We start from the raw sequence: 12,022 nt of genomic DNA on the forward strand, positions 1-12,022 counted from the left end.
ACATCATGAATAAACTGTTAGTAACTTCAATGAAAAAATATAAAACAAATGAAAATTAAATTAAATAAAGGTAGATTTGATTTGATCCAAACCCTCAGTTATTTATACCTTTCACGCCTTGGTTTAAGGACGGAACCTCGGATTAAGTATGGACTCCTTGGAGTGCTTAAGGGAAGAATGGTGTAATTAGAAATATAGGTTTAAGGCTTAGAATATGGGAGAGAGAGAATAGAATGATTTTTGGTGTAAAAGAGAGAAAGAGAGAAGGATTTGATGATCAAGCTTGTTGATCATTGAAAAAGGGGTGATACGACCTCTATTTATAGAGAAAAAAGAGGGGTCGAAGAATTAAGATAAGATCCGAATTAAATCCGAATAAAACTCGATAGACATCAGTTTTTGCGGTTTTTGTTTTTATCATATCTTTTGATCCAGAAATCGAAATAAGATGAATAAGATATCGTTGGAAAGATCTTGAAGTTTACTTTCTAACCCAATTGAATCAAATTAAAATATTTTATAAAATAAAAGATATGGCCGAAATAGTGAGACGGTGTCAGTTTTGGATAGAGTTTGATATTTTATTCATATCTTTTCCGTTATAGCTCAGAATTAATATTATAATATATCATTGGAAAGATAATTTCAAGGGCTATCCAACCATATAAAATTTGGATAAAAACTATGAGGCACGAAAATAATATCTGTCTATCTTTGAATGTCTTTCAATTCGAATAAAATTAGGACTTTCTAAAAAAGGAGTTTTATTCAATTTCAAACTCTTTAATCTTATTTTTTCAAAAAGGATAATTAGGATCTTTTAGAAACTTATAGAAGTTTCTAATTAATCCTAATTGGTTTAGAAATTGGATTAAATCATTTGGACCCTCCACATGATCATTGGGTCGTAGGTAAGGTGGGCTTAGGTTCGGTTTGGGCTCAGTTTAATATTTTGGCCATAACTTATTCGTTATAACTCGGATTTGGGCTTATAATATATCGTTGGAAAGATATTTTAAATCCCCATCCAACTATTCAATCATTAGACCCAGATTATGGACCAAAATAAACTGGATTAAACGTTTTTTTAAAAAGGACACGAAATGAATGATTTTAAAGGACACGAAATGAATTATTTTGGGTTTAAAGGCAAGAAAGAAGAAAATAAGTTATTGTTTGGGCAAATGGGCTAGACGTTGGGTTGGTTTATAAAATGAAAATATGAATTTAAACACTCGAAAATTAAATAGCGGTGAAAGGTTGTTCATCATCGGGTTTGATTTTCGAGAAACATTGTCTGCGCATATTCAATTCAAATTCCCCAAAATAAGAGCACTTTCTCTCCTTTCTCTCTCCTCAAGCATTTTCTCTCTCCTCTATTACAACAGCATTCGAGCTTTCTCTATCTTCTCCATTGAAGGGAGTTTCGTGCTTTCATTACTCCATTGAAGCAGCTTCTTAGCTTTCTATATTCAATTTGAAGTAGTTTCGGAGGTAAGAATTTATTTTGTTGAACAGCCATTTTAATTTTATTACTTTTACATCCAGTATAGTTGATTTAGGGTTCTTCACATTCTGAAAATTATATAGCAAATTTAGAACAATTTGTTGTAAATTCGTCAAGATCTTGCTAAAATTTGAAGGATGCTCGTTTAATTTGATGAATTTTGTTTGTATAACTTCTGCAACGATTCTCAATTATTCGCTCGAGATGCAAATTGAGTTCAAAATAGGTATAATTGCAATATATGATTGTTTAATTGTTTACTGCAAAAATTGCGATTATCTTAAATAGTTAGCTGCTTGTTACTGCTTGTTAGCCATAATTGCTCTGTATAATTTAGTTATTAGAATTGAAGCTGAACCTAAGTTAGTGTTGCTTGCTTACAAATTGTGCTTAAATTTTAAATTGAATGATTAATGTTTCCTACTATACCCAAATAGAAGTAAACTAATTCTTTTCTAAAGTAATTTAAAAATGTAAAACTATCTATACATATGAGAAATAAAGAATTGTAGATTGTATTTGCTCTTGTTAGAGAAGAAAACTATCTATACATATGAGGATACACTATGCTTATGAATTTGTGATGCTTGATTGTCGTCTACTCTTCTAGTTTTCCATTATCTATTTGATTACATTGATGAGTAAATTTCAATTTGCCTTGAAAAATTATAGATATTTCTCTTAATGTAAACTAGTTATCTTTAAAAGTAAATAAATGTAATTATATGTAACCAGAAACAACAATACAAGCATCTAACATATAGAACAAGGCTAGTCATGTCAACGAATCAGTTGCAGCAAATAAAGGAAATCTTCACAATAATAGTGTTAGTAAAGCAAATAATACTGAGGTAATTTGTTTCTTTTCTATCATCTCTTTTGATACAAATGGCTATTTATATTAGTAAAGTAGTATTTTTCTTATCAAAAGAGTTTTTTGGTATTGTGATAAGATCTAAGGTCCTTAAAAGTAAACTAAATGTCTCCAAATGTAAACTAATCTTCCCTTAAAGTAAACTAATGCCAACAATTAGGACATTATAATGTTTTTGCCTTTGGTGTGAGGTGTGTGGTCTTTAAGAACTCTGTTATATTTAATGAGCCATGGAAGAACTAGGATATTGGACTCATGGGGTTATATTTCATGAGCCATGGTAGAACTTGCGACGTGTTGCTGACTTGCTGAAGAAACTTTCAGAGCTGGTATCTTTCTCCTCTTTAATGAATGTATGGCTTATAGTAATTGATGACTAATTTTAAAACCTATTGGTGGCTTTTCAAGAATTTTGTGTTACAAGTTGACCTCTTCTTTTGGTATTAACAGAGTTAGACTATGGGAGATGAAGGGGATAACTTTGGATTTGTAGTCACTATGTTTACCATTTTGTGTTACTAGCTGACCTCTTCTTTTGTCTGATCTGATGCTGGTTTTTATAAATTTATAAACTTGTAGTCATCAACTGATTTGGCTATGGTAGACCAGTCACTCACTAGCAATCTTATCCCTAATCTGTTAGTGTATGGATTAAACGTTTGTGCTATGTTTCAATGTTTGTGAACTAAGTTAACTAGAAAATCTGATGGCGATGTTAGAAATCGTACATCTCATTTTTCACATTTGTCATGGAAGTGAAAGAGTTGATTCGAGCTTTATGATATATCTTCAACATTATTTAACTGAAAATGCAAAGGAAGAAATGAAAAACCTCAAAGGAGGGAAACTTACTGTTAGTGACAGTTTCTATTTGATGGGAACAAACATATCCCACTGAAACGCTGGATAGTGGTGAAGTTTGTGTAATTTGTATGTATTTGGTTTAAATTATATCTTGTTTCCATATGATCATAGCTTAATTAAATCAACATTGATCTCATGATAAGAAGTAAATTGACTATCTCTACAAGTAAGTAAAAATGAATATAAAGTTAATAAAACAAACTATAAAGTAAGCCTATTAGCTCAAATGGTAGAGCACTATGCGGAAGCATAGAAGTGTAGGTTCGATTCCTACGTAGGTTATCTCTAAAAGTAAATATAAAACACTCCAATGTTATTCATAATACCTCAAAATTAAATTAAAATAACCAAAAAGTAAATCAACTTAGCTTAACGGTGTATTGAAAATTAATTGGCTTTGGATGTATTTTGTCATCATTCAACCTGAGAACTTCATGAAAAAAAAAAATCATCACTATGCAAAGATTGATTAGAGAACCAGCAAATGAGTTGGGATTAATTACTTTAACGGTTTTAGATACAAAAGTAAATAATTTTATATTTTTGTAGAAAACTAATCAACAATTATCACAAAAAGGAACAATGACAAGATACTTAATAATCAACGGGGACCGGATAAGGTTCCTTACACTTTCCTGTATACAAACACATCAGATTAGCTCAAGTGGTTTTTGGTATGAAAAAGTAAATATAAAAGACTCTGAAGTGAATAAAAATGACCTTAAGTAAACCTATTAGCTCAAATGGTAGAGCACTATGCTGATGCATAGAGGTGTAGGTTCAATTCCTACATATGTTATTTTAAAAATAATTACAAACACTCTAAAGTTATTTAAAATATCTTAAAAGTAAATCAAAATATCTCAAAAGTAGAAAATCTAAAAATAGTACATTAATGTGTCAAAAGTAAATCATAATTATTCTAAAGTAAACAAATAGTGCTATAAAGTAAATCAAAAAATCCTCATCCCCCTACGTGTTATACTAAAGTCACCACTAATAGTGCTTGGGTTTCAATCCACAACGCTATTGGTGGTGGTTATGTGAGGGCTGAGAATGAAAACTTTGTAATAGCAAAAAAAGTAAGTAGAAAAACTAAAGAAAAGTAAATTAATATATTTCAAAAGTACGTAGAAAAACTAAAGAAAAGTAAATTAATATACTACCTCCGGTCCACTTTACTCGCAACTATTTCCTTTTTGGGATGGTCCAATTTACTCGCAACTTTCCCATTTCTTTCCTTTTTTAGTAAAATTTTTAATGTAAAATTACCATTGTACCCTTATTTTTTTAATAATTCAACTTAGTTATATTACTAACCTTATCTGATTAATAAAGAAGACTGATTAATTAAATTAATCATTCCCACCAAAATTATACCCCAACCCTTCAAATTCATCAACTCCCCAACTGCCTCAATTGAATGCTCCTCATTCAATTCATCTGATGAATTGGTTGGAGTTCATTTATTCTTGAGAATTCTCCAGAGTAAATCCCTCCCACCTAAACCCTAGTTCTTACTTTCTCTCTCTTCTCTCGCCGAATCGATTCCTCTCTCTCTCTCTCTCTCTCTGTATTCCTTGGTTGGTTTTCTCTCAATTCCTCTGTCAATGGCTTCCCGTAGTGACAAAAACCTAGATCTAACTTGCCATGAAACCCTTGAAACAAGTGCTTCCAGCCGCTGATCTGGTAGCGTTACCTACAAACCCCGCCGTGGAACGGGTGTCCTGAAACCCATTCGTCGTGCTTCTGTCATTGCGAGGAGGCAGATCCGTGGTGCGAAACTCGCTGACTATGACAACGATGAGGAGCCGCCTAAGCTGGTGTTCTCTGAGGCCGTTGCCCGTGATGAACCACCGTCTGTGGTGGTTCCTGCTGGTGAGGGTTCCGTGGTTGTTGCGGTGGTTTCTACTGGGGGTTCTGGGTCTCCAGTGACTGAGGTGGAGGTTTCAGCCACCGGATCTGCTACAGGGGAGTCGACCCTAGTAGATCTGGAGGTTTCTGAGGTGGCTAAGCCACCGGAGTCCCATGAGCATGACGATGGCCCTTCCTCTGGCGCAAAACGCATCAAATCTGGTCCTCCAGATGGCATGTCGAGGGAGGAAGTGATTGAGGCTTATTTGCAGATCTACTACCCTCAGTTCAACCCCCCTCGTAATTGAATGCGCAGCGTATACTCTATAAACCCTAATTTATTATTTTCTGATTCTCTGTGTTTGTGCTTGTGATGTGCAATTAATTGTTTACAATTTGATGTTGCGGGTTGTTGTTCATGATTGTGTGAGTTGTTAATTACGGATAATGACTGTGATTTGAATGACATGATTAGTTGATGCATGAATGTTGGAGTAATTGTGTAGTAATTGTGTTAGCAGCTCTGTTTTGGGATGATGGTGGTTGATAGATGTTAGTATGTGCTTGTTAAAAGACTAGTGTTTTGGGGCAAGTTTGTTGTTTGGACCCACTTGATTTATGTTATGGGATGGTGTTATTTGGTAGCACTTGATTTGATGGTGTTTGCAGTTGTTGGAGTAGTTCATTTGGCAAAATGTGTTTGTTGATTTTGTGGAATTCACAGTTGTTTGGTTCTTTATGGTTGTTGAGAATGAGTCCCCTGCTGTGACCCTTGTCTTGTGCCTTTACTGCATTGAGTCCCTTTTTTTATCATGCACACCCCTTTTGGTTTTCCATATGATGATGGGACTCATCTGATAGCTACTTGGGTGGTTTGGATGCTCCATAAACCTTGTCAAAAAGGTTTATGTTGAGGTACCAACACTCACTAAAGCTTTGACTGAAATCACAACCCTTCTGATGGAAATAATAGGCTCTAAAAATGAAACACAAACAGAATAAAACATGTAAATTTTTGTTAATCAAAATATTTGTACTTGACTGATTACATGACTGCCTAAAAAATAAACAAGTTGTATCCACCAAAAGTACACATAACCTACACATAATCTAACACAAAAAGTTGTTTGAATAGGAAAAGGTTATATGTGGCATTCAATTATGAGTCCCTTAATAGTTGCCTTCCAAAACTAAGACACAGTCATCAGTGCATCTACTTCCATGTGGCCTTCATCATCTCCTGTAATTGTGACTGTGTCCAAAAAATGAACAACTTGACCTATTAGCTCCCTGTCTACTTCAAGTAGTTCAGGTAGTAGTCCTTGGCCGTCCAAACTTCTCTTCTTCATGTGTGGGGGAGAGAAGTTATTACCCCCTTGCTTTTCCAGAATCTTAATAAGGCAGGATTGAAGTGTGATCCATGTGTAATTGTTTAGTGTAGGATCAAATTCTTGAAATGCTCTTGCCACTTCCTTGATTAAGTCATCTAGATTCCTTGGAAAAGATTGATATTGTAATGATTGAATGACACTAAACAACCCTAAATCTAAAACATTTGTTTCTGGTGATTGAGCTGGTTGGAAAATGAATTGAATGTTGAATCCATGTGCATGACAAGCTGCTTGAAATTCTTCATCCTTTGGTACCTGATGAGGCCTAGCATTATCCTATTGGATGATTATGTCCTTTGGTAACTGCTCTGGCCATTTTTCATAGATTGTTGGGATAACATGTGTTAGCAGCATCTCCCTTATGCATTCTTTTGTGACACTTTGAATTGCCTTTGTCTCTAGAGTCCCTGCATCTTTGTTCTTGCTTTTCTTTTTGGCCCTTTCATACTTTACAAAAGGAAAAAGGCCATACTTTCCATCATGTATCATGTTGTTTTCAGCATCAAACAATGGTTTACCTATCATTCCCATAAACATTGCTTTGGTTTTGAACCTCCTTGATTGTTGAGCCCTGTATGGATCATCTTCTGTTGGAAGTAGGTAGAAGGTTCTTGTTTCTGGATTGATGTAGAACCATTTCTGATCTAAATGTATCCATTGTTGCATATCAGTAAATGTTGGGTCCCCAATTGCTGGAACAGGATTAATTAGACTTAAAACCCATTTAAGTCTTGCCACTTTGTGTTTCTCTGTCAATGCTGGATGATTTGTGCTTGTGTGTGTTCTCAGCCTGCCTTGCTGCCTTAGCCTATGCAATGTTGTTTTGGGTATTTTTAGTGCACCAGCATATCCCCTTTTAGTTGTTCTTTTGTACAATGGTACAGATGTCAGAAACTCATCTGTGTATTGTTTTGCTTTGCGTCCTCTCCTGCCTAATTTTTTAATATTAACATCAACAACAATACCTTCAGCTAGAGAATGTTTAATTACCTGAAACCATCTTGTTGTTGTAGATTTGTGCACTGAATGTTTTCTTGCCAAATTGGCTAAAAAGCCTCTTGGCAGTGAGTCCCCCTCCACGTGCAACATAATCTCCTCAACAATTGCTCTTTTCTGTTCCACTGTCATCTCTCTTGTTGGTCTGCAATTGTGTTGTAACTCTTCTTGGTTTGCATCATCATCTGCATCATACCCATCAGCATCATTACCTTCATCATATTGCTGTTGTTCATGCTCTGAATCAGATGACCCTTCATACTCTTCTTGGTTGAATTGTTGTTCGATGAATTCATCTTCCATGAGCTGGTCCTGTTGAATTAACTCATCCATAAGTTCGTGTATGAACTCTCCCATGAGTCCCTTCTCTTTTGAAAAAATTTCAGGAATGCTTTTTGGTGATGAAGTGGCGGCGGGTGGTTTTTGGACGGTAGTCAACGGAGCCTATTATTGAAGCTGCATCTACTAACGTTGCTCTAGGATTTAGGATTAAACTAATCAAAGTTTAGATGGCTTGTAATTTATTACGGTTGCCTGTATTTTGTACTTAATTAACTAATTTCTGTGATGGTGATACTTGAATTATTCCTCTCCCCTCCCCCCTCCCCAATTCTCCTAAAACTTGGCTTTTGAAAATGGAGAATTGGAAGGGATGCCCTGCTTTTATATAGGGCCTTTTGTTTGAAATTAATGGAAAAATTTGAAACTTGGGGGAATTTGGCTACCCATTTGAATTTTGGGGAAAATTTGGGAGGGAAAAACCTTCCCAAAAAATTTCGCCCCTTATTCCTTAAGTTGCCAGGAAAAAAAAGGTGGGAATTTCCCACTCTTTTCACTAAAGTACAACCCCTAAAAAAAGTCAATCAAATGGGACCACAAGTATTCCCTCTAATTTTAACTCCTAATTACATACCCTTACTTTTTCTAAATCCCCCCTTAAAAGTTTTGCCTCGGCCTCCGCAAACCCCCTCAAAGTTGCGGGTAAAGTGGACCGGAGGTAGTATTTCGAAAGTAAATCATAAATACTGTAAAGTAAATAAATAATGCTAAAAAGTAAATCAAGGTATCATTGAAGTAAATCAAATTAACTCTAAAGTATATGAATAATAAATCATCTTTAAATGCAAAATGAGGCCCTGTTTGATTCACCTTAATTTTGCTGAACTGAAATTATTTTTACTGAACTGAACTTATTTTTACTGAACTGAACTTAATTTTACTGAACTTAAATTATTTTTACTGAACTGAAATTATTTTTACTGATTTTCTATTATAATTCTTCTTTAAGAAAACTGAATTTTACTGAACTGAAATTATTTTTACTTAATATTATTTTCTTAAGGTGAATCAAACAGGGCCTGACTATGAAAACTTTGTTATAGCACAAAAACTCCAAGTCATTAACTTTTTCATATCCTTACAAGATGAGTCAAATTATAAGAAACAAATATATATATATATATATATACATATATATATATATATATATATATATATTTTTTTTTGAAATAAAGAAACAAATATATTAGTTCAATATGATGTAGAGGTTTTCAAATTAAAAGTATATAAAACTATATAAAAAATAAACGAAAAAAGAAGAAATCTATTAAAACATTACGAATTCTAATCTTCAAATTTCTCACATAAACCTACGTGGGATTCGAACCCACATCTTTTGTGCACTTGCACAATGCTCTACCTATTGAGCTAGTAGGTTATTAGAGTAAGAATAATTAGTTAGCACACTCGATCGTGTTTATAAAAAAAAAATCACAAAAGTAAATAAAAAATTCTCAAAAGTAAATGAGACAAGCTTAATCAAAGTCATATAAATTACACCCAAATATGTCATTTGTTAAACCAGTAGATTATTACAACAAAATTTGTCTATGGCAGCAACTCCGCTATCAACAAAACTATCCTTAACTTTTCTGTAAACTTCTATTTTCCTACTCTCAAGCTATTTTGTTAGCCAAGAAGCTAATCAGTTAAAGAGAATGTGTAGATAGTTCCTGACTTTATTATTGAAACCTAATGATTTCTAAGATGGATTGAACTAAATGTGTACTTGCAAATACTAAGCATGACACAGAAATCAGCAATGTCTTTTACCCAATATTGAAAGTAATTTACTGAACTTAGAACAGCACCAACCTGATAATTACCAGCTAATCACCACATTCATAATTCATCAAAGGAGCAACTAGCAGCACAAATAATCAAATTGGTAAATTGAACAATATTTTGCCACTTTGTAAGCAAGTACTATCCAAACTTTCAGCTCCTTCGAGGCTTGAAACCCATTTTGACAACAGAAAGACTGTTCATTTCCAATGTAATGGGAAAATTCTTTTATGATTATCAACCGTGAAAATCTAGTAATGTGGAAATTAATCATAACGAAATGTGCGTCCAGGACTATTTCAACCACTAGTATTCCATAGCCATCATTATCCGATAGAATAGTTCTTGATGTACTCTTTAATAAACACTCTTTAGTCTTTAGCTCTAATTCACATGACATATAAAAAATTACTCGGCAAGAACTAAGAAGTGATTGCAAAACTAAGAAGTAACACCAGACAAAGAAAAGTAAAAGAAAAATCAAGCCATAGAAGGGGCAGCAGCAGCCTAGGCAGGGCCGACAGCTGCGGCAGCAGCCTAGGCAGGACCAGCAGCTATGGAAGCAGCCTTGGCAGGGTCAGTAGCTGCGGCAGCCCTTACACTCCTTCCTTTGTCCAGTGGCAACCATTTTCACTATACTTTCATTCATTTCATACAAGAATGCAAGTATGCAAGCTATATTATCATTCATTCATACAAGTAGAGATTAATGTACCAGCGAAACATAAGCCATTTCCACTACATCAATACATTAAACAAGATACTATTGCCTCGCAAATTGCGATTGCCAACTCAAGGCATAAAAGTAAAACAAAAACTCGTAAAAGTGAAGGATGTTAGCTTACCTTCCTCTGAGTAAGTACCTGACATTTGTAATGAGCAATTGTAGCTTTCAAATTACTTCAGAAGCCGATTGTACCTAGCTTCCTTTAATTCACGGATTATAGAATGATTTAACACCTCATTAAATAACTAATCAATTGTGAGATCAATTTGCAGACGTATATATCTAAGTCTGAAAGCCACAATCAAGCCCCAATATTATATTACTTTAGGAAAGAAAATCAAACCAGAATGCTACAAATTTAGCAATTACAATATATCAAAAAAATTATAATTATTACAACCAACAATGCCTCTTCTGTGCAGCTGGCCACACCGTGTGGCCAGCGTCCAACTCAGCAAAATAACGGACTTCCACGCGCGCGTCATCAAATTGCCAAAAATAACGGAATCCAAAAAACACGTGATCTCCACGCGAGCGTCATTTCTTATTAAAAGCGCCGACATTCACACAAATCCCTAGAGCCGCAACTTTAACTTCTCGACTTCACCAAATTCTTCTCATAATCGCGAAAAAAAAATTACAAGCTACAATGACCGACGAATTACAAAACTTAGCAGAATCACAAGAATCAATGGAAATCGAAGAAATAGGTGATTCATTTTTGAATCTGGAGATTGAAGAGATCGAAAAAAATCCAGAAAATGATGAAATACAAGGTAATAAATAAAACTTACTCAAATTTTATTAATGGTAATCCCTAAAATGTTATACTGGTAATCCTTATTATACAGTAACCAATATTACGCAATAAGTAACAATATTACTGTACAAAAGTAAACCCTAAAATGCATTAAGTAACCCTATTAGTGTGAAAAGGTAATCACTATATTTAAATAAGTAATCCTTGTTATATAACAAGTAACACCCTAAAATGCAATAAGTAACCCTATTAGATAGTAAGTAACTCTTTAATCTCAATAAAGTAATCCTTAATACGCAATAAGTAATCATTGTAATATAATAAGTAACTTATCAAAATTCAAGTAATTCTATACTCTATTATAAGTAATCCCTGTAATATAATAAGTAACCTTGAAACGCATTAAGTAACCCTACTATTACTCTGAAACGGTAATCACTATATTGAAATAAGTAATCCTTGTTATATAACAAGTAATACCCTAAAATGCAATAAGTAATCCTTAATACGCAATAAGTAACCATTGTAATATAATAAGTAACTTATCAAAATTCAAGTAATTCTATACTCTATTATAATAAGTAATCCCTATAATATAATAAGTAACCCTGAAATGCATTAAGTAACCCTATTACTGTGAAAAGGTAATCACTATATTGAAATAAGTAATCCTTGTTATATAACAAGTCACTAGTAGAAAAATGTACATTTGCGTCGCCATATTTGCGTCACTCATTCTAAGGAGCGAAGCAAATGTTTTATTTTACCTTCCTTTTAAATTATTTGCGTCGCATATTATTTAAGAAGCGACGCAAAACTCAAGTGTATTTCAGCTTTCTATCATTTGCGTCGCTCCTATTTATTAAAGCGACGCAATTAATAAACTTATTTGCGTCACTCATTAGTTAGCAAGCGACGCAAATAA

General features: G+C 33.9%; 1 protein-coding gene across 1 annotated transcript; it reads right to left on the minus strand.

Annotated features, from left to right (window-relative positions):
• Positions 1-6,289: 6,289 nt before the first annotated feature.
• LOC145642741 (uncharacterized) lies at positions 6,290-7,819 on the minus strand. Its single transcript, XM_081693914.1, has 2 exons — positions 6,881-7,819; positions 6,290-6,766 (listed from the first exon to the last, which is right to left on the minus strand). Exons 1-2 carry the CDS (start codon positions 7,817-7,819, stop codon positions 6,290-6,292), a joined length of 1,416 nt encoding a protein of 471 aa, XP_081550040.1.
• Positions 7,820-12,022: the final 4,203 nt, after the last annotated feature.

The sequence above is a fragment of the Chenopodium album genome, chromosome 8 (genome assembly GCF_948465745.1).
Source record: "Chenopodium album chromosome 8, dcCheAlbu1.1, whole genome shotgun sequence".
Lineage (NCBI taxonomy): Eukaryota > Viridiplantae > Streptophyta > Magnoliopsida > Caryophyllales > Amaranthaceae > Chenopodium > Chenopodium album.